Source organism: Cyanistes caeruleus, chromosome 1 (genome assembly GCF_971803275.1).
Source record: "Cyanistes caeruleus chromosome 1, bCyaCae1.hap1.1, whole genome shotgun sequence".
In the NCBI taxonomy this organism is placed as follows: Eukaryota; Metazoa; Chordata; class Aves; order Passeriformes; family Paridae; genus Cyanistes; species Cyanistes caeruleus.
Genome location: NC_141701.1, coordinates 115114383 through 115139004, shown reverse-complemented (window position 1 = coordinate 115139004; position 24622 = coordinate 115114383). Strand labels below are relative to the sequence as shown.

Genomic DNA, 24622 nt, shown 5'->3' with positions numbered 1-24622 from the left:
TGCTTATCATAGGGGTTTTTTTCAAAGAAAATTGTAGTTAACTTTAACCATGTTATAAATTCTTTCTCAGATGATAATTAAAAATCTTAATTATTTCCTCTCTGCCTACAGCCAGAAAATATATTTTAACTAGATTTATCATCCTCTGCATCAGTTATTGGATAAAACACATTAGACATTGCTCAGTTGCTGTATCTTGCCTGCCCAAGAAAGCCAAAGGATTTCATTTAGGTCCCACTTAATGAGCCGAATTATCAAAGAGAACAAATGTTAGTGCTCAAACTTGCTTTCAGTTACCATCAGTATTAAAATCTGGACCATTAGGACATTCTCTTCTCTGTTTTTTTCCTCCTTACACTAGGAAAACCTGCACCCATTAAAATATGATCACTCCTCAATTTTCCTGTGCTGTCAGAAGTGCATTTGTTTCTGAATGGCTCAAAGCACTGTTGTGAGAATCTTTATAAAATATATCTCGACTCTATCAAATTTGGTGTTACAATCCTTTCCATCTTGAATAAAAATAACAAAACCAAGAAGGAATACTAGGAAGTATTAGCATAACAAAAATCACCATATTTGTATTCAGCTGTGACAATAACATGAATAATTGAACACAAACCTATTGACTTGCAAGTGATATAATATACAGGGTTGGGAATTGTGTTTCATACACAATTTTATACATGAGGAAAATGAACAATTTCATTCAAAATCACTGTTAAATTATCAGAACAGCAAACTCCACATATTACTTTGGTGTTTCTCTAGGCACAAAATTATTACATTTTGCTTTTGAAAGCAAAAGGGGGAAAAAAATGAAAAGGAATAAAAAAAAAAACAAGGATGCAGTACTATCCAAATGATGTCTATTAGTTTTTATCACATATGTGATATCAAAATATACTGTGAACTACACACAGCCTGAGAAGTGACTAAGGGAAAATAAATCACAATTTTGAGTACCAAAATACAGAAGTCTTTACTACTAGGACAGAATAAATGACTCGCTGTCCAGTAACAAAGAACAAGAATGTACAAATATAATTAACGCATTTTTCATGGAAAATGTACTGTTACACAGAGATACAAATCCAGAATTCTTCAAACTCTGTTATGGTATTTAAGAAAGCTATAGCAGCTTCATCATCTTTGCCTTCTGAAACTAGCCTGGAATAGTTTCATTCCTAAAGAAAAAGGCTGTGGGAGTGCTGCACGTAACATTTTTGAAGCAAACTGGAACAGTTGGTGAGATACTGCAACTCAAACTGACTGAACACATTAAAACAGTTCATGGAAAGCAGCAAATGCAAGATTTCTCTACTATCTTGTGCTATTACACAGCAGCCAACTAGAATTTCAGTATGTGCATTCATAAAACACAAGGACACCCACACTTAGTGCCGCAGAGCAGAAAACACGATGCACTTACTGAGAGAGTCCACAGCAGGTAAGGCACTTACTGATACTTCCCCAAACACCTAATGTACCTGGGCTGGCTTTGATGCAGAGCTTTCCAAATGTTCTGCTAAAAACAGTGAGCTTCAGCATCCTGAAAACAGCTGCCCCTGCTGTGTAAAGTAGCCCAAATGCGGTCCTCATTCAAAACTGTGTCTTTTTTGCTGCAGAAGAGACTTGAGTGCATTATACAGCCTGCACTGTGTTGAGATAAAGGATGCTCAAGGAGCACTGGATCACTGGTATCCCATTGGGTCTCTCAAGAAAACAAATTTCACACCTCAGGAGGTTAGTCCTCAGAGAAGATTTTAAATACATACACTTCAAAATTATTTCACAGCTGTACAAGTACCTTAACTCTCTGACCAAACTGAAAGACCAGACAGACTTATAAGAGTAAAGCCTTGGTATCCAACCGTGCCATAAAAAGCAGGCTTTTGCTGTACTCCCCCCTGCTTTTTTGGAGTTCAAACAATTGCTACAACACATTTCAGTCTTTCTTATTTTATTTTAAGCTACTGTAAGAACATTTCAATTGGAGAACAAAAGACAATTAGTATGCCTCCAGACAGCAATTTGAACTTTGTGGAGTTACTGCCTCGTAGCTTTGAACACCACCTTTGTTAAGCAAGGTACAATTTTCCCCCTACTCCTTCCTTGCAAATGGTTAGGACAACACACCTGTGGAGAGAAAATGCATCCTCCTACTGCCCTATTTTTCTCCTTTAATAATTGCTAAACTTACAGCAGTTACAGGCAGACTGGACTGTAAGTTCCTGCTGGAACTTACAGGATACATCCCTACAAGCCCCAGAGTACATTTCTGAAGGGCCACACAACCTCAAATCATCTTTCTAAATATTTAATGGAGTGGTACAGGTGACACTAAGGGGGGAAAAAAAAATAAAAAGAAGAAAAAGAAGCAAAATCAGAGTAACACAGGGCAACACAGACTTGGAAAAGCCTGAAACATAGTAAAAATTGCTGCAGCATCTTATAAAATCTCACACTTAGAGATAATGATGTAAATGTCAGCACCTTTAATTGTCCATCATTTCTGCAGAAGTAGCCAGTGCTTATTCTAACACTCCCAAACTGTTTCCAAAATTTTATATATGCCAGAAACCCCTACTGTTTTCTTACAAAAGGTCCAAGTTTATTCCTGTTAGTATTTAGGTCCTCAGGTATTGTCAAAAGAAAAACTTTCAACTCAAAACCTAATGGGGAAAAATAGGATTCAAGATCAAAATAGGTAATGTAATTAATGCCAGCCTTCAATCTCATTTTGCTTATTTAATTAAAAGAAAAAAAAGAAAAAAGAGAAACCACAAAGTTAAGCTGCTACAACAGAGTTTGAATGATCAATATGCTGCACAACCAAATTCTGCCACATAGCTTAGATCTAGGTTGCTCCCCTTCATCAAATTTCAGCTGCACCAAGAGAACTGAAATATCAAATTATCAAAACAATCATTTGCTTGATTTCAACATAGTTTAACAAGGAACTTAATACCTGTACAGAAAAGAGGGATCTTACTGAGGTCCTGGTTGAATGAAAGGTTGCAGACTGATGTTATCTACTGTCTGCTCCTATTGGTGTGACTGCCAGGGCTCCAAGTGCACCTGCACAGGCAGCAACTGCTCTGAAGAGTCTCACCAAGGATCTCACCTATCCCCCACAAACTCCTTCCCCAGAATGAAGACAAGCCTATCAAATGAGGCTCTCAAATACCAAAGGATGTCTGAGTACAAATGTAAGGTCATCCACAGTTTCTGCAGTGAAGAAATCAAATATTAAAGCACTTGTTTAGACAAAAAAAATAGAAAGCAGCTTTTTCACTCCTAACTATCCATGGAAGCAAAGGATTATCAAGGAAAAATATTTCTTCTAAAGTATACTACTTTCAAGTTCAAGGCATAAAATTACACTCATTCAGATATTAGCACTTTACTTGCATACATCTAAAAAGTAACTTTTTCCTTAGGCACAGACACACATGTGTTCCGACCAGTCAGGATTCCAAAATGCAAACCCTGTTTAATATTAAGCAATCATATTTGCACATCAAGACTGTTGCAAAAGGCCTGGGTAATTTGCAAACCATTAACTGTATATCAGAAAATCATAAAAAAACCCTAAATGAAAGTGACACTTTATATCAGGAAAAATGCATAATAGGCTGGATGTCCAGTATTTGAAACAGATGTTCTAAATAGCTCTGGCTTGATTTTCATCCCACCTCAACAAACAACAGGCTTCGTGCTGAGACAGAAAGAAAAGGGACTGCTTGTAAATGCTGTTTTATTCCCTACCAGAAGGGCTAAGTATTAATGATGCATAAATGTTTCCAGAAAAAAAAAAAAAAATCTTAAAAGCTTGGAGGCCATATGTTATCCTCACAGCTACACTAAAGAATGGAAATATGGCTTTATTGGTGTGTGTACTGGAGTAACAGCCAACTCCACACCTAATTAAGATTTCATTAGTATTTCCGCATTCTCAAAATCTGTCCACAGCTCTATCTGCAAAGCCTGCCAACAGAAGTTATAGCAGTACTTCTTTTTGCCCACATATCCCTGTTTACCACCAGCATAATTATAAATACATGTACCTTCTATCTTCTGGCACTGGAAAAAACCTTCAAATTATGACTTAAGTGTCAGTTAGCTCTACATGAACTACAGTGTTCATGACAGTGAAAGCTCAAATAGTCTCTTTGTGTGATTATCTGTGTCACCCAGTGAAATAATAATTAATCCCAAAGCCCAGTGGGCTGAGAGGAAAGACAGGAAGAAAGAGGGAAGGCTTGAGTGACTTCAGTGGGAGAGCAGGCACCAACCACCCCTTGTTCCACTTATTTCAGGTATGAATATGGCCATTTATTAATGAGCATCAACAATACTAAGACAAAATGAAAATATCAAACTGGACACAAAACAAAATTAACTGTATCTGCCTGAAAATATGTAAGGAAAAAACCACAGTCCTTTCTGTTGTAGTCAATTTATAAACTAAAACCAAAACAAGCAAACCCTTCCCCCTCAAAAAACCAAAAAATCTCCCACTTGCTAAAATAAAGCTACAGTACACATCAGTCTGCCCATTCATGGAACCTGGAACTGCTGTGCATCACGAAATTTTTGACTATACCCAAGTTCTGCAATATTTAATATTTAGTTAAAGTCTCTTTCATCACGTTTCCTAAAGATTGCTAAAATTTCAAGACTGCAGCTCTTGAGTAAATAAGAGCATCCCAGGCCACCTGGGTAGGATTGCAAGGGCAGATTTGTTCACAGAGACTGAAGTTTGAATTGAAGAGTGAAGGTGGTCTCACATTTTACCCAGGAAAATTACTTGGGTTTATTGCTTATCTGCTTCACCACATTTTACTTAAATTATCTTCTGTATTTCAAAGTTAATGAATAAAATTAAGTTTACTAAGATATTTTAAATTTCAGAAAGTAAAGAAGGAAAGATACTGTAATTTTTTTCTTTCCCCAGTAACTGTCATGCCCCAATGGCATCAACAGATTCATTCAAATGTGGTAAGTGACAGTATGACCAAAACCTTCTCGTGGGGTCTTCTCTCAGACACCAACAGACACCAGGTAGCAGGGGATGTCCATGTGCCCACTGGCAGCAGCACACACAGGGATCTCGTCCAGAAGAGAAAGCCTACAGGCCACAGCAGCATGAATAACTCTGTGGCAACCTCAGTGAGCTGCAACTTCCCAATGATTTCAGCTAAAGTCTGCTGGAAGCCCACAGCTCAGCCTCACTCTCCTGGGAGGCTGCCAGGGAAGTCAGTCTGAGAGGAGACAGAATGAGAACAAACCACAGAAGAGAAAGGAGAACAACTTCTGAACTCTTCGCATATAAAAATAACGAAAAAAATATTCACTGTTCCAAGACAAAATGAAGAAATAACATAGTAGTAGTAATAATAATAAATTATAAGTTTTGATAAATCAACCACCAGGCAAACCTCTTTCTCCCTCTGGAATATCATGGGATGTGGTGATATCAGAGTAGTGCTATGTCAAGAGAAAATAAGCAGCATGAGATGTTCATGTCACACACTAGCAGGGGGCCATGTGCCACAGAGAGCCAACACTGAGTGTTTGTGTGTACATAAACATTTGGTCCACAATTACCTACACCATGAATCTGGCACATATGCAGTTCTCTTTCATCCATAGTATTGCCACAGGAATATCAGCAAGCTTAATTAATCATCCAGCTTTCATATCATTTGGAAAAAAATTCTTTAACACTTGCAAGTGTTCTATAAGAAAATCTCTGATTTAATAGCTCAAATAATTAATGCCTGGCTATTAATACCAGGGCACATTGTATAGCTGAGTGCAATTAATCTAAACTGTGACAACAGATTTGAGTGCTTACCCAAAATGTTTTCATTTTTGTGCTTTCCACAAAATGTTAACAAAATGGGAAAGGAAAACAGAGTACAAGTGACATTACAAGACACTGGAAGCTCAGGCAGCACAAGCTGCTCTGCTAATTGACTTGGAAAACATTTCAAGAAAGATGAGCAAGTGCTGTATTAGTACCAGCTTTGTCTCTTCAGCATTCATCCAGAGCCCATTATACAAAGGTATTTTTCCTTTGGATTTCAGTGATCTTTAGATCTGGCTACCTTGCAATGTTCATTGCAAGGACTTAAGAGACCATTTGACATTTCTGACTTGAGTGCCAAGAGATCATCTTTGATATATCCTCTGTAATCCATGAGAAAATAATTCCTCCAATCATTTATTAATATCTTATCACTATACAGATATTTGTAATTATTACTTTTATAATAATAAGGGAGGAAAGCAATACTAATTTACAAATGTAATGAACAAAACCCTTGCTCTCCAAGAAGTTATAAAAGCAATAATATGCACAGCCCAAAAAATGCCTTGGCCTTCAACCCAAAGCTTCACAGGCCTTGATGTTGTCTCAGTGGACAATGTTATCAACAGTTTGCCAAGGAATACATAAGCAAAATTTTAGCTTTGGATCTTTGAGTGCAGAATCAACAATTCCAAAACAAATCCATGGCCAACTACCCAGTTATCATGAAATGCTTTTATGCAGGGTGTGGAATATGAATAAATTTAAGCCCAGTTATGTTGAACTGAGAGGTACTGCTCTTTCCAGTGCATTTACTGACTCAAAGACAGTTCATTGTACTTGACCTTCCTGAGGGATGTGAATAAATAACAAACACAAAGAGATGAACAATTTTCAAGAGTCGCATGCTATATTGCCTATGGACACCGTTTCTCTAGTTTAATCATTTTCTAGTTCATTTACTTTAAATGTTAACACTAGTAATAGACTATCTGAACCATTTACCTTTTATTTCAATGAAAGAGTGAATAAGATTTAAATCCCTCCCTCAAAAGAATTAGTATAACAGAAGTTATTTAAACTGTAACATTTCACACCACTAAATAAGAAAAGTGTATAAGCAAGCATTTTTGTGAAAAGGTTTTCCTAACTCAAATCCAAAACAAAAACCCCAGCAGTTTCTCCAAAGAAATATGCAAAAACAAAATAACACATTACTCTAAATCAGAGAAAAAAAATATGCTGGACACACTACAAAATAACCCTATATTAAACATTAGAGTAACAGGAAATAGAATATTTGATCTTGCATCCTGTCAATTTCCAAATAAAATATATCTGGCTAAATAAAATCTCAGAGGTCCTTAAAAGTTGATCAGCTAAGAATATACACAAATTCCTCAGTTAATTTTTTTCTACCTCTTACTAAGGATACAAGAAAATTTGCAGCTTTCTCTAGAAATTGCACAGATTTCTGTTTGGGACTAAATCTGCAGATCAAATCATGCCATTAATAAGTTCTATACTATGCTAAAATGGAATAGGACATAGACAGATAGAATGCGTGTTTGGAGGCCAAAACAATTAATTTCTTTATTTGAGAATTGTATAAACTTAAAGGTATTCAAAACTACTTCAGTATGATTTGTCTCTCAGCTATAATGTTTAGAAAATATACAACACTTTAACAGCACTCAGAGCTTCTAATACTTACTTGTTAAAAGTACTTAAAATTGCTATGACCCCTTGCTACTATTCTATGGGTGAACTTGCATTAATAAGAAAGGAAGCCTAGAAACTGAATAATTTACAACTAAAATAGCTCAAATCTTTGTGGCATTTCCAAAAGTACATCTTCTCTAGTTTGATTAAGTGCCTGTCTCTTTTTCTCTCCTTTTGTGGTGCTACTTACCTACCCATCTTTACTTTTTACTTTGTATTACAAGGAAGTACATTCCAACAATAACCAGGAAAAAAGGCACTTTTTTTTTTAGAAAACTTACAGCTTAAAAGCTCAGCATTCACACACAGGTGTTAATAAACAGTACAGAAATGTCAATAACCATTAGTACATTTAAGCACACATATTTTAGTGTAGTCTTTTTCTTTTAAAATTAATTTATCCAAATTTTAATCTCCTCAGGTGTCTTCTTGAGGCTCCAGGTGAAAACACCACATGTAGAGAAGAGTATATAAGTCTCTTTGAAATGTATTAAAACAGAGTTTTAATTCACTTATTTGCCATTAGAAACTGGAGATACCCTGGAATACTGCATTTGAAAAAAAATGTCTGCAGCAATAATATATTACAAGATGTGTAAAAGCTCTCTGAATTTCAATTTAATGTATGTAAAGTTTGGAATTTTTTGCTTATCTTCTTTTGGTTTATTTTAAGAAAGAGAAAAAATGAGAACTACCACATTTAGAAGTCAGACCAAGAAGAAATGAGTTAAAACAGTCCAGTACAGAAATTCAAGTGTAATTCACTTTTGGAAAGACTACAAAAAGTCTCAAAAGATTAATAAGTGGAGGTTAAGTGCAGCATTTTTCATTGAAAATTGTATGTCAGCCACATAATGCAGACATATTGGTATGTAAAGTCCACTGCAATAGAGTATTAAAAAGTCAGATGTAAAGTGCAACTAATTTAGACAGTAAAATTGCTATTTTAATGGCACTTTGTTCTGATTACCAAATACCAGCATCCTAATCCTAAATCCTGGAGAGTAATTAGTTTTCTAGTGTCCTCTCTTCTGTACTTACATTTACTCATCTGAACTATATCTTAGAGAGGAATGAGCCTTCCCCTGGTTTGGGTTTTGGAAAGCCCTCAGGTCCTGGCTATCCCAAAGACCTGAGCAGAAACCCTGCTGCAGAATCAGACATTTTTGAAGGGAACAGAAACCAGGTGGATTCTGACAGGGTTAAAGTTTTGGGAGTTTTCCTCCATGTTGTTCCTGTTTTCCTACAGCAGAATTAGGTAATAAAAGAATGCCATTTACCTTTGCTTGTGCCTTTGTTTCCCTCTTCCACAGAGGGAACCTAGTTGGCTACTATGACCTACAGGCTGAAGATTTAGCTGCATCAAGAGGAGATGAAATTAATCCCTCCCTAACTCATCTGTCTTTACAACCTTCAAAAACCTTTACAACTACAGCTACTGACCAGGTGAGACAAGGACAAGAAATAGAAGTGTGTTAAGAACAGCTGAAGTAGCATTTGCAGAGACAGTATCATTTTTTCTTGTATCAGCACATTAAGAGGTATTGGAGGAAATAAAAGCTTTTTGACACTCAAAGCCTTTATTGGACTTGAAAAGCTACAGAAAACATGAATCTAAGTACCAAATCAAAAACACTGTGTTTATGTAACTGACTTTGTTCCAGAACTAGACAAATTTTAGAAAAGGGGAGCTAAACCTCTATAGAGCAGAAAAAGCTTTTGGCAGAGCTAGAAGCAGTAATTCATAACATGTTCCCCAAGCAGGAGAAATAAATATTTAGCACCTAGAGAACAGCTGATATTTAGGAGGTGATACTCAGGGAAGGCAATATTCTGCCATAACACCAGTGTCTCCATTGCACTTATCTAATGAGGTTTTTCTTTTAGCACTGATGTTAATTTTTAAAGGAATTTTTGCACTTTTCTTGAAAGACAAGACTATTAGAGGCCTTTCTTCTTAAGGAAAATGCTCCTTTTCTGAGTTATTTTGTCCATTACTCATTGCCTGTGTAAGTTTAGTCTGGTATGTATAGATTTTGCCCACTACAGCAGCATTCAATGCACTGAATAAAGCACACTACACGTTGAAATTTTCACACAGAATTGTCAAAAGAGTCCATAGAACACTGCAAATGGAGAGACATCTTACAGTTCTTAGTCCAAAGAAAATTTTCACCTTAGGATGAGTTTGCAGATATTAGGGTGCAGGAGGAACAACTAGGAAACTAACAGCTCTTGCAGATGTTAGGGAACAGCTGGGAAACTTTGAAGAAATGATCTATCTTATTTGAAGACCAAGTAACCTACAATATATTGTGTGTGCAAAACAGCATATAGCCATATCACAGAGTCAAAGAAAGGTTTGGGTGTGGAAGGGACCTTAAATATCATCTAGATTCCCATACCTTGGGAAAGAAAATAAATAAACAAACCAAAACCGACTTCTCATACCGGCTTGTTTCTTGAAACCAGAGTACATGTACTGGTTATGTTACTCTCAAAGAGCTTTTGTTGAGGGCCATCCTTAGACTGCCAAGGTGTTGTGTCTCCTCAGATCACACAGAGATAAATTTGAGAGCTTTCTAATGGCTTGAATATATGGACCAAAATAAATCAGGAAATGCATCCAATCCCTAAGCCCTCAAAGCTAAATCCAAAATGTATCACCACCTTCTGTGAAATTATGCTACATACAGCCAGAACAATTTTGATAGCATGTCACATAAAATCAAGTGGCTAAGCAGCAACTGCCATTTATTTGTATATATCAAAGATGGCAAATATCCCTCACAGACAACAATTGAGTTTGTAATTTTTCTCCTTCTATATAGGAATCACAATTTCATTAACACTTCACTCATAAGGATATTATTGCCATAGCCAGCAATTTAGAAAGAGTAGTAAAACAGTAAAAAGAATTATTATATATTACATTAATACTATAATTAAGATCTCTCCCATAAAGTCCTTTGATTCAATTACTGTAGAAAATTTTATGAGAGATACTTATCTTTTTAAAATATCATCTTAGGATATATACAACTTCAATAATAGATACAAGTGTTTTGGCAGTTATTCATAATTAATTTCCTGAAGATCACAGACCCACAGAATGGATAAGGCTGGAAATGACCACAGAGGGTCATTGGGTCCAACGTCCCTCCTCAAGCATGGTCAGTCTACAGCACATTGTAGAAATGTATCCAGATGGTTCCTGAATATCTCCAGTGAGGAAGACTACAAAAACTCTGGAAAATCTGTTCCAGTGCTCCATCACTTTCATAATAAAGAAATTCTTCCTCATGTTCAGGTGGAATTTTCTGTGTCTCAGTTTCTGTCTGTTCCCTCTTCTCCTATTGCTTGGCACCACCAAGTTCCTGGCTCCTTGGCACTCTCCCTTCAGATGCATACATGAGGCCCCTCTCAGCCTTCTCCAGGCTAAACAGGCCCAGCTCAGACTTTCCCAAGAGAGGTGCTCCAGTACCCTGCACATCACAGCCCCTTGCCCCAGGAACTCCATGTCTCTCTTGTACTGAGTAGCCCAGAACTGGACACAGCACTCCAGACACAGCCTCACCAGCTGAGCAGAGGAGCAGGATCACCTCCCTTGCTCTGCTGGAATGCTTTTCCTAATGCACTCCAGGGTTCCCTTGGCCTTTTTGGCCCCCAGGGCACACTGCTGGCTCATGGACAGCTTGTTGTCCTCCAGGACCCCCCACCACAGACCTGCTTTCCAGCAGGTCCGCCCTCAGCTTCTACTGTGCGTGGGGTTATTCCTCCCTAGATGCAGGACTCTGCACTTGCTTTGTTGAATTTCAAAAGGTTTTTCATTGTCCATCTGAGAAGCTCTTGGGATTACATGTGCAGATAACCTCCTAGCCTGATAGGAGCAAACAACTTGACAAAGTCACAGATTCTCCAAAACACTTAAAGCTTACTAAGCCATGTTCAACATCCCACATATGTATCACCTCTGAAATCAAACTCAACAACACTAGAGATGAGTTGTAAGGCATAAAACAATATAAACTAATAGATAACAATCTTAACTCTTCACAGAATTCAGACTAAGGTAGCACATTCCTCTCTACATGAATCTTAATTCAGAAATTCAGTGTTTTGGCTTTTCTGACTAAATCAACTATTCTCATATTTCTCAAATCAAAAAATGTGGAGGTATTTATTTCATGGAAGATATAAACAGGCAGGCTGTGCACCTACAATTTTTCCATAGAATTACATGCCTAACAACCTCTTCTCGTGACTGACAGTTCTGATAGACTCAGCTGAAGGCTGATTTTAATGAAACCCCATTTTCCAGGGCAAGACCATTATGCTGGAATTATTTTTGTCCTCATCTTAACTTTCAGCACAAAAAGGTCCTTTTCTCCTCCATCCTCAATATAATTTTAAATTGAAATACCGAACTCCTTTTACATAAATTGGTCTACTGACTTTCAGTCAGCTTTGCAAAAGATATTTTCTTCAGCTTATGTAAAGCCAGCATGATAGATCATTTTGAATAAAATAGGCCTTGGAAAATTTCTAAAATAGAGTGCTCTGTTCAAATGAATAGGATATATTGGTCACAAGACCTGCCATCCAGAAGCATTCGACTCAGTATGTCGGATCCAAACAGACACTCAAATCCCAGCAAATCCCAGTTTTCCTCTTTAAAGTGAAGATAAGTTTTAGATGATGACCAATTAGAAAACAAACTCAAAAAGCATTTCAAACCCACATGAAGTGTTAACCAAGAGGGCGTTGCACTTCTGAGCCTTCAGACAGCAGCTGAAGGCTCAGAACCAACACTACAGAGTTCACACAGACACATTAAAAAGCCCAGCATCACCGGATGAGTCTTCAGCTCATGACATGGCTGTGACACTTCTGTAGAGCTTTAGGTGGGAAACAAAGCATGAGCTGTGTATCCTGGGTCAGCAAACTGGACACATACCCTTGCTGAAATCCCAGGTTACAGAGACTATCAGCTGCCAGGGGTGTGAGAGAACACACAAGAGAGCCCCTGTCCCCAGGTGCTCAAGCTTTCTGTTGCCTCAGCCCACTGAAAAATCATTACATTCCAGTGAGCTAAGGCTGTTTCAGCAAACAGCAAATAATATACTAAAATGCAGCAAAAGAAGAAGAAGGGCATGAAACATGCTGAGGTTTAAGATAAATGATCAGTCTGCTTATTGGTAGAAGTCATATTAAAGGAGTCCATGAGGAAATACAGCTGTCTCATTATTAAAGAGTGAAAGATGACTCTGATGTCAATGAAACACAAGGACTATGACACACAACTAGGATTTAAGAAATTATTTTTTACTAAGTCCTGTTTATTTATCTGCTATTCATCAAACAGCCCTTCCCTGAAGTTAACCATTTCCTCCAAACCCTTAAAAAATACAAGGCTGCAGGTTCTTCTGTACACAGTCTTTTGCAGATTAAAACTTGAGAACAAGGTTGGGAAAATCTGCACTACAGCTGCATTCTGGGCATCAACAGCAGGGATTTGGTAGAAGAGTGTTGCAGAGGTGCCCTGTGTGGCGGGCAGCCCAGAGATGGCCACAGCTGGTCCCAGGAGCCTCTGAAACCAGCATAAACAGCCCACCACCCCCAAAAACCTCAGGCAGGTTTAAAGGAGGTCTAAGAGTGCCTGTGCCAGCCACAAGAGGCGAGACACACAGCACTGGAAATGTGGCTGGGAACACACTGGGCAGGAGGGACTGCAGCCATGGGTGACCCATTCTGGGGCAGAAACACCCCCAAGGAACTGCAGCTGTGGGGAAACCATGCCAGGGTAGCTGCACCCCAAGGGAACTTTGGCCTGTGAACACTTCTCTAAGGCAGGACACGAAGAGAACAGTGGGAAAAACAGTAAAATGAAGAGAAGCAAAAATATACATTTATGGCACACGATCCCCCCACTTCTTGCACTTCTCTTCACCTTCCCAAATGCAGTGGGGAGCACTGAACCTAATCTGAAGTGAGAATAAGGGAAGCCAAGACTAGGGAGGGATTAGAAGAGGTGTTTTGGTTAAGATGATCCTGGGGAAGGGGAAGGAAAGCACTTGACTCTTAATTGTTTATATTCTTTCTTTCTTTCTTCCTTCTTGCTTCCCCTTCAATACCCAAATCCATGATCATGGGTTTTTCCTAACTGATAAAAAATTAAATTCAACAAAGGTTCCCAATTCACAAATATCTGGCTCATAACAAACCACAGTATCAAAGTGAAGAGCTTATTTCTCTAGATTTCACACCAAGTATAAAAATAATAGGCCTTAGCCCATTTGTCTCAATACTTGTATAAACCATCACTGGTACAATTATGGCAGCAGTGCATTCAAAAGCCTGGGTAAGAACAAACAGATTGCAGTAACATCCCATTAGGTTATTTTTCAACATATGTCTGAGCTAAATAGAGTTGAAAGTTCATCAAAACAGATTTCTCCAGACTGACCAGAATTAGGTCCATATCGTTACCCTACTTAGAAGCACTGACATTGTAATTACTTCAGGCACCCATCTGGCACAAATCACAACATGATTTCATTTCAGATGGTCTCAGCTTTGTTTTTCTCTCAGCTAGACTGTGACACAAATGTGTGAATCTCATAATTTACAGCAGGAAAGCAGGCAATAGTGATTTCTGCCTCATGACTCTGAAAAGCCCTGGCAATTGCTAATGTCAGAAGATTTACATTAAAATTCAAATCATGTTCTAATTGACAGTGAACTGGACCTGTAACTCTTTGGTTTCTCTTCAATGACCTCACTCTAGCTCATAGGTGTTTCATATTTACAGATAATGATTGGCACACTGCTTGGTAGATGTCAAATTCTGATTGAATTTAATCCAAAAGGTTGAAGTCCTTAGCTCTCTAAATTAGGTCAAACAATCTAAGATAGTGCAGTACATTTAGCTTTTTTTCTTTTTTTCAAGTTTTTCCACATGGAGATTATTATAGTTTTTCAATTTATTATACTGAAGAATTAGGGGAAAAGAAAAACATAAATTAAAGCACGCAATTCTTGACTCTATAAGGAAAACACTTAATCTTAAATTCAAAATATTACCTAGTTTTTACTCAAAGGTGGTGTTAGCTTCCTGACAGCTGAGGATAGTAAACTTATACATTATTGTTTTTATAAAAGCCAGACAGTTGCCACGTGTTCATTTAAATTTTAGAAGGATAATTTTACTAAAACAAAGTCAAATAAATGCATACATATCTGAGAGGCATTACAAAAAAGCCCTACAAAATTAGTATAAGTCATTTGTGTTGACATTCAGTGACACAGGTAAAATATCAGATACCTGTAAAAGGCTTTTCCTTTTCTTACAACAAAAATTTCTTTAAAATCAGCACACTATTATACACCAGTTTTCCAATGCACATTACATTGCTGACCGCCATTAAGTAATCAATTAGTTTCTGTTCCTCACTGTTATGCAGTTACATTGTGTTTCATGAGCTAGGAAAGGGTTATAAAAACAGCAAGGAATCCTATGGGAGGTACACTTTCCAAATTTTCATAGACCATCTTTAGCAGTCATCAACAGTTTGAGGCTTGATAACCTAAAAAAGGATCTGTTGTCCAAATTAACATTCTAGATCTTTGATCATCTGTGGCAACACAAAAACACATAAACCAAAAAAAAACATTCCTGTAGGAAATCCCTTCATTCAAATACTCCATCAACAGGAGAGCTCTTTCTTAACCTTGTGCTGAACAGAGCCATTGCCATTTGATATCAAAGTGAAAAGCAGCTAACTAGTTTTGCTCTGATACATCAAATCACATGAGATTTCCAGATTTGCTTGAACACTAACACCTTTCATTATCCTGACCCCTGGACTTCTGAGGCCAAAACCAGAAATGAGGTCTTGTCTTCCCCAGGGCATTCACAGCCTGGCTAAATAGCCTATATTAGCATGGAGCATGAGAGCAGTGAAGTCACTTAGGCCAGGAGCTTTGCAAACACAGCTCCACTCCCTCCTAATGAAGAGAGCTAGTTACTTGTAAGACTGAATGAGAACTGGAGGTGACAAGGCTGGATGCTTGTAAGCAACAGCTGTTTCTGTCATACACATCAGCTGTGTTCTGCTTTAATCTGTGCAGTTACATCTGAGAACCTCGTTAATGGACTGGGGGCAAAGCTAAAGAGGTTTTATTGATGCTACAAACAATGAGAAAGGGTGTTTCTAAAAGGTACTCCAGATGGCACGTGAATCTGGGTCAGAGCTGCATCATATTCTCCCAGCTGGAATCTAGAGTATAAAGGCAGCAAAAAGTATTCCTTTCTGCAAGTAAGAAAATTAATGCTCTGCCTTTACATAAAGAAGTCATCAGAAATTTATATCATTAAGAGGAAGCTGCATTGCAGAGAGATGGCCCTACCATGTTTTTTTGAAGCAGAAATGTTTCTTAATTGAATATAAACAGCAAAATATAAAATTGCAATAGGGCTGTAGCAGAACATGCTTAAAGTTCTGACTGGTCATATGTTAGTTCAATACATTATAAATCATAAAGCTCAAGTCTCTCCTAGGCAGTAAAATGCTACAGGACAAATGTGATAGTTCAGTGATCTTTAATTGTCCTCCTGTCCTCATCACAGCCCATAGTACTTAGTTTTCTAGGAATGTTCATCATCATTACAGTCTCATGAAGAGTTATTTCTGTGTTTCTCCACATGCCCTTCGTGCATGACCCTGCCTTTTTCAAGGTATTTCCCTCAGCTAATGCACTTTCTTGACCTTCTCCTGCTATTTACTCTAGAGATCAAAATCACATCTTCTTTACCCTTTCTCACTCCTTAAGAGTTTGCCTAAAAAAAAGTTTCAGATTCGCAGCAGCTATTTAAGACGTTTCTCCATAATGGCCTTGCTAACCTGAACTCTTTCAAGACACTCTAAAGAAAACTAATTTTTTAAGTTCAAGTCTCCATACCAGCATCAAGAAATGGCCCATGTATATTTTCCTCCCATTTGTATCAGATGACATTCCTGTGTTATCTTTTGAACACCTGGATGATCATAAAGCATTTTCAAACAGAGCCCTGGCACAGTACCTGGCATGTTCTGTATTGAAACAGTGGGTAATAGAGGATATAGTATTTATTGTGCAACTCCAAACACAATCACCACATTGCTCTGAGGCATGCCTCCAAAAGGCTTAAATTGCAAGGGAGTAAAAAAAGGTGTTATGGCAATGGGAAAAGGAAATATGGCATAAACATTGCCTGATGCTGTTGCCCTGTTTGCAGCTACAGGACAGTGACCCATCACCTAATGCTGTATGCCTTAATCAGTCCAAGGAGGTCTAACTGTGGCAGCCAAGCCTGCATTTTTGTCCCAACCACGCATTCTCATTCCCTCTCTAGCACATATCTGACCATGGTATGAATGATTTCATCTTGCTAGACCAGCAGAAAAACAGGAAAACCTTACTTCCAAAAGAGAGAGTCTTCATTTCCATTTTCAGCTCTTCTCCAGTCAGCCTTTATGAGAGACTTCCAATGTGGTCACAGTGCTGGCCAAGCTCACCCTAATGCCCCTTTTCAACTTGGTTCCCATTTGCCTCAATTTTTTGTAAATTATCCCAGCTGTGGTGGGCTGACCCTGGCTTGATGCCAGATCCCTACCAAAGCTGCTCTATCACTCCCTCCTCAGCTGGATAGGGGAAAAAAAATGCATCAGAAGGCTCATGAATTGAGACAAGGACAGGGAAAGATCATTCACCAATTACTGTCACAGTCAAAACAGATTCAGCTCAGGGAAATTAACTAATTTATTACCAATCAGATCAGAGTAGGAAAATGAGAAATAAACCCAAATTTTTTTAAAACACCTTCCACCTAGCCCTGCCTTCTTCCCAGGCTCAATTTCACTCCACATTTTCTCTACCACAGGAGGATATTAAATGGGAGCTGTAGTCAATTCATTACACACTATCTCTGCTACTCCTCCCTCCACAGGGAAGGACTCCTTCCCTGCTCCAAGGTGGGGTCCATTGTGGGAAATGGAAAAATAGAAACTTCCACAGATACTGAAGACTTCAATCTGCAGCCTTGGAAAGAGCCTGGGTTAATGTAATGATAAAAATGTCTGTACACAGACATTAAGTAGAAAAATTATAAGCTTATGTTGCTATAGTTGTAAGTATATGGAGTATGATACTGAAAAGTTTTAAGCTGTAACACGGTGATTTATAGAGTAGGCTAAAGATTTAGAAATTGTAATAGAGGTTTGTGTGTGTGTGTGTGTACGTGACCTATCAGTTTATTGGCTGAATGACAGATGCAGTGTGGCAAAATTAAGCAAAGGTGAGAGGTTAATTAGTAGAAACAAGTTTCATGTTAACTGTCTATTGGACCAAAATGTTATGTACTGCTGTGTGAAGAAGAAACCCATGACTACCTTGAGCTATGTTGTCGCTTCTCTCCACATCTCACGCCTTCAAGATTGATACCTTATCTAGCTTATTTGAACAATAAATTATCATAAATTGCACCGTGGTCCCATCCCTTGTTACTTGCAGCCTGACAGTCCATCTCATGGGAGACAGTCCTTCATTAATTTCTCCAACACAAGTCCTTCTCACAGGCTTCTTCACAGCAGTTCTTCACAAACTGCTTCAGTGTGGGTTCCTTCCACAGGGTCACAAATCCTGACAGCAAACCTGATCCACTGTGGGCTTCTCTCTCTCCATTGATCCAGAAACCAAATATACCAGCCCTTAATACTAAAACAGAAAAAGATTCTTAGCTTGGTCTCCTCTGTGTTCGGAGACTAGGGATGTCCACTCACCCCACTAACTTAACAGGATTTCTGCACAACAGAGCAAAAGATTGTGCACAACTGACACATTTAAGCTCCTTTCAGTGGCACATCTAGAACCAAGAACTGGGAAAAGAAGATGCTTGGCCTAAATCTGCCTTTAGGACACAATGAACTTACTGCATCTGAGACACAGATGTTTCAGGTAACATGGTGCTTTTCTCATATGAGCCTGCTTTTAGACCTGAACTTCACCAAACTATGGGCAGCAAGGCAGCACATATTCTGACACTGGTACTTTCTTGGCTTGCTCCCTTGCCTGCTTGTTTCCTTTGAAGCAGCCCTAAGTCCTTAGTGCATTCCTCCCTTCATGCTTCCAGATATGCCAACAATTTTGCATTTCAGTGTTAACATTGCCAGAACACATTTCGTCACTCTCAAGAGAGTTTAAGTCCCCCTGGCCTACTATAGATACCAACACAGAAGTAAAAAGCATAGCAATTTTAAAATTGTGTGATTTCAGCTGCACCAGTTTCACATGAATTTCAATAGCAAGGGGGAAAAACCGGCCATGTGCCCACTTTAAAATGGTGAATGGCAAGAGAAATAGAGGACACGCAAACAAACTAATTCAGGTGTAATTTTATCACGTTTGGTTTGATAGCAAAACTTCCTGAAGTGGGAGAGCTACTCTGGATACAAACTTTCTACTCAAAGTTGTTCTACTCCCTGTTTGGTTTTGAAATAAAAAGGCAAATGTAATATATATACATTTATTTAATTCAGTTAAAGACAGAGGTCCAAAACAGACTATAAATTGGGCATCTTCAAGTATATGATGACTTTCCCTGCAAGTAAATATACACAGGCTCAAAATGGAAATTCAATGCATGTTCATGTGAAAATCACACAATGTAGTAGTTTAATTTTTTTAAAAATTGTATTGCACAAGATGTACACAAAACCCACAAACATTATCAAACACACAATACATTTACGAGAAAAAAAACGTAATGCATTTGTTCCTTTAGACATATTTTGCTTGATTTCCATAACTAAGTGTGGGCAAATGTCAGAGAGGAGTGTATTTTTGCTTTCCTTCTATCTTAGTAAGTCCCTTTCTATCAAATGCCTCCTATTAATGTGAGGTGTGAGCGCTAGGCATAATTTGGTGTTTCAAACTTCTGACAATTTTTAGGCAGAATCTGTGTGAAGAGGTGTAATTACAAGGCACTGTAATAGCCCTGGTAGCACTGCACATCAATGCTGCCATCACTTCCAATCAGGAAAACACCATTATCAGCTTAGAATTTAGCCAAACTTTGATTGCAAGGACATTTTTTGTTGTTCAGTGTCTGTCTCAGGTGGAATTTTTTGCGAATGTGGCTAAAGACTTTTTGGGTAAATCAGACTAGGAAGACATATTTTTCGCCCACAAATCTGGCAAAGATTACTGGATGTGAGTGGCTTAGCAGACAGGGAGTGGGACAAGAAAATACAGGGGGGTATGGAAAGTACTTAATAAGCCTGGGATGACCTGGTGAAGGAAATTTTGACAGGAAAAGCAGGTAAGAGGCTGAGACGCACATATAAAAGATTGGAATGAATCACTTCCACATGTTGCCTGCTGTATGGTAGTGCCACAGAGGCAATAAAGGATCCAGTTTATCTAACCCACTGCCAATCCCTGTGCTGTACTTCTGGCTGGCAAGTAATGTGAGCAGTCACACCCTGTCAGCCAGGGATCTGCCATTTTAACCTTGACCACTGGTCTTTTCAGTAGGTCTGTTGCCAATTTTACTCTGCTGTAGCTGCCTGTGTCTCTAAGGACTCTGCTAGCAAACCCCACCGTGTACAGTCTTCATGCCAGTGCCTGTTTTGAGGAATTTCAGAAGTATCACAGTGTAGCTAACACTGCTGTTTCCACAAAGTTTTGGAACAACTGACACCCTTGGGATTTACTCTGATCTTCCCTTGGTTTCCCCCAAGTGCTACCCTTCCCTTTCATCCACTGATTTAGACACAAGCACTGCCTGGCATGCTGGAAGAGTTGCCACAATCCAACACCACAGTATTCTACTGCCTCTTCCATGACTTTTCCTTTCCTTGCAACAAGAACATTAGCAGCAACAATATCAACATCTAAGAGCTCCCCTAGTGCCTGGTTCAGTCTCCTTTAGAAACATCTCAAATGCCAGGATAATTCCAAAGACATTCTTATTTAGTGATATATTCTGACAGATACAAAAATTCCAGGTGCAGCCCAACAATCTCCATGCAAGAGTCTTATTTCTGGATTTACAAGAGAAATTGAACAAGCCAACAAAAAAACACACCAACACACCTCTCTTTCAGTCTGGACTGCTCAGTAGATATATTTTTCATGAGTACTGACAGTCACTCTTTGTTCTGTGTTAATTGGTCTATTGAAAGATGCAGGTCTTCTACCGTTTTCTGTCCTCTTAGAGATACTACTAAAACAAGTTGCTCATTTAGTCATCCTAATAGCTAATCTAATGATTTCAGCTTTATGTGGGAAAGCTGTCCTCACTGTTTTCTCCACGTTTTACAAATTCTATAAATATACAAACATGCAACAGTTTCACTGTATGAATTATGTTTTTCGCAAATCATCATATCCCTACTTGGAGACCTGTCAGTTTCCACAGGCAGAGCAGAGATATCCGACGACTTTTAGTTCAGGATTCTCGTTTGCTTCCTGGCTTTGATTAAGGGAAAACTCAAATAGTCTCTGCTGTTTTATTCTGTGATTAGGACATTTGTCAAATACCTTTTTCAACTGATGAACTGGAATGACCATTACTCTTCACCACTGTATATTATACTCCTCTTTGCTTTTTTGGTTCAGTTAAATATTTCTTCTTTTCCACATCTCACCTTTAAATATACTACTCACCTCATGCAGGCTCAGTTGTAGAATGTTCCTTATCTGGAAATAAAACCTTGTATGGAAGGTTTTGCTGTCCTAATTCTACTGTTTTGTTAATTACAGTCTTTGCTATCGCCCTCCTTATCACTGCTTTCATATTTCTTATTTCATCACTTAACAATATTCCACACTTGCTAAAGTAAATTGTTTACTCAATAAACTATTGATAAGCAATTTTGCAAAGTACCTACAACATTCAAACCCTGTGCATTCAGATTTGGTCACATGCTACCTTTCCCCAGAGCACATATATCTTTCTGCACACTCAAAAACCTATTAACTTACCTCAGTAAATTCCTTGGATACCTGTTCCCATTTCTCAAATGCAAATAACCACTCTGCAGACATTGCCTATAGGTACCTGTATGTTCAAATCATTAAATTCAGCTCTTCACTCACTGCCAGAAAACCACTTATAACTGGTTGAGTCAGGCAATGCTGCATCCCCTCTCATATGGAGTTGGGCACATTCTTTTCCACAACAGGCACTCTATTCTTATACATCAATATTTATTTTATATATGGATATAGCATATATAAAAATATATATTATATAGAATTTAAGATTTTATAGGTATTGTGTTGGTTTCAGTAATAATATCTGAAAAAAATTCAAGCAATTTTCAGCTGACAAAATCTTTACTGTCTTTCACCTAAAACAGCAAAGCATAATTCCAAGCTAATTAAAATGCCACATGCTGGCATGAACAATGATGGTTATCACTTTTGCCTGAATGTTGAATTATTTGTGACTCGTCCCCATTTGTTGAAGTCCACCTCAGCTTTGTATTTGCCCACACAAATTGCAATTCCCTATTAAAAGAAGATTTTCTTCTGGCCCATGGACCATTTGATGCTATTGTACGCTGGTAGGACCAGCTCAGTCAAAGTGTTCAGCTTCAGTGAGGGACAGATGTGGTGGTTTACTCCTACAGCAAATAATTTGGCTGTCAAGGCATACAAAATTAATTCTAAGTGCTGGGGAAGTAATATACTCTCTGAAGTTGAAAAGCTTGCCAAAAGGAAAAGTAGCATTAATAAGGAACTTGTACTGCTCATTTACTGCATGCAAGTTTTCAATCTGTTTCTCAAAGTTTTCTGTAACAGCATGTCCAGAGAGAACTGAAAAGGCAGCAGGATGAAGCTGTCAGAAACAATGACCCAAAAAAAAAGGTGCTTACCATTTGCCAGCGATGAGAACCAATGCAGTCCTTCCCTACTCCCCACAAACTCTGTGGGAATATCCTAAAGATGTCAGATTTTCCCTTTCTGTCAGCAACTTTCCAGAGTTCTCTAACTAATGTGTACCCAAAACAACAAAAACATCTTCCTACAGCAACATCAAGGAAAACAGCAGCTTCCAAAGACAACAATCATCACCTGCACTTCTCTGTACATCAGGTGATTGGAGTTTAGGTTTGAAGCATATAGTTAGGAGTTTGGATTCCTCAGAATCTTCAGTTCCATCTCTAAAGTTATACCCAGAAAGTTTACTGTGTTTGATCTTCCTGAATTTATTGGCATAAAACCAAGAGAAAGCAAAGCAAGCATAAATGAAAATTACAGTGCTATTATGTAAGCAAGTGTGGAATTTGGAGCTCATTGGGCTGACAATTTGGACTCTCATTACAATTGTGAAGAAGAAAGCTGAATAATTTCACGTACATGAAAACCACCATAAATTTCTTTAAGCAAAGAAAATTAACATCTGTATCTTAGCACATATATATATATACACATGTATAAAATAGAAAGCTCTGTAGTGTGCCAGATGGACATTTGAATACACAGGTGGCAGGAACACCAAATTCTAAAAAGGAAAGGCAAGGAGGGGGGAAAAAAACACATTTAAATTCTTGTCTCTGACTGTGAAGCTCGGATTTAACTGAGGTTATGGGAACTGAATAAAGGGGGAAGAATTTTTGGAACAGTAAAGACATGGAAATTAGTGTATCATGAAAAGAAGAGTGAGAGAGAGAAATAAAATATGGCAGTGTATTTATATTCTTTTTCCTCCCAAGATTAAGTACAGGCAGACAGGCTACAATGGGATAATGCCAAAATTATAAATAAGAGCATAAAAAGTAAAGGAGAAACACAACCAGGTAAAATTATTCAAGAAAAAAAAAAAAACCACAAACTTTATTAAAACAAAATGTGACTGGTTACAGCTTTAGTTTGAAAATTGCTTTATTCCACAGGCACGGCTTGCACTTAAGCTGGGTATGCTCATCATTTTGTATATATCTCCAACTTTCTATTCTGAATATTTTTACTGTTAATTTGACCTGTAAGATTGTGCAAAGGATGGCTTAACAAGCAAAGAGAAAAGATTTTTCCACTTTGATGGGAAGCAAAATACATGCAGAAATTATGCAGCTAACAAATGAATACAAAACAATGAAAAAACCCCAAACCATGAGCAGATTTTTTGCCAAATTCAATTATTAAACATATTTTCATTCACTTAACTATAAGGTTTTTATCAACAGTGTTAAAATTATTCTGGAATGGCTTTATTTAGGAATGAAAATCATTATCCACACATCAAATAGCTACTATTTTAGATCTTATTTTGAAAAGTATCTCATCAGCCTCTGGGGAAACAGAATAATTAGTCAAGTTGGCACCAAGTTCATTACCAAAAATATTAAGAAGCAGGTCACTAATAAGCCTTTTGTCTTTTTCAAGAAAGAAAGAATAAACTTCTCACTTGTTAACAGATCCACCTGAAAATGGCCTGAAACTACACAGCTTTATGCTTCAAAGTTATTCACACTTCACAAATAAAATTTTACCTCACCAAGGAGTAAGGAGAGAAACAGCAGTTCTACTTTGTTAGGCTTTTGTATCAATGTATTTACTGCCATCCTATCGCTGTCAAATCTGATTATAAACCAGGGATCAGCAAGCAGGAGATTAAAAGCTCATCTGAGATGAAAAAAATGAAATTGATGAGAACAGAGTCAGTTTCACAGGAACAACCACCCAGATGGAGGGACTATCGGAATATTTGAATTACAGACATGAGTACTCCCAGTCCCTCCCTGCCTCTGAAATGTAAATGAAAACTGCTGGAATTGTTGAATACATATATACATATATATATATATATATATATGTATACACATAGATAGATATAGATAGCTAGCTAGCTATAGATACAGATAGATAGATAAAGTGTAAGACTCCTCAGTCCTTTTTTAACCAGCTTTGTGGAGCACAGGATCAGCATTATATTAAATTGAGATCCTTGCTGATCCTTGGGCTTTCTCTGCTCTTATTTGAGAATTTTTTTTCTCCATAGGCACTATATGCATTCAATTTCTGCTCTGTGAGAAA

General features: G+C 37.9%; 1 protein-coding gene across 4 annotated transcripts in view; it reads right to left on the bottom strand.

Annotated features, from left to right (window-relative positions):
* The window catches only part of ZNF385D (zinc finger protein 385D), a 411914-nt gene that overhangs the window by 375572 nt on the left and 11720 nt on the right, over positions 1 to 24622 (bottom strand). The window contains exon 1 of one of the 4 annotated variants that reach the window (XM_086851773.1): positions 17002 to 17305. The exons of the other annotated variants lie outside the window; for them this stretch is intronic. Coding sequence (XP_086707899.1) covers positions 17002 to 17029 — 28 coding nt within the window. The 5' untranslated portion in view covers positions 17030 to 17305. Of the gene's footprint in view, positions 1 to 17001; positions 17306 to 24622 lie in introns of those variants that run through there. 4 annotated transcript variants of the gene reach the window in all.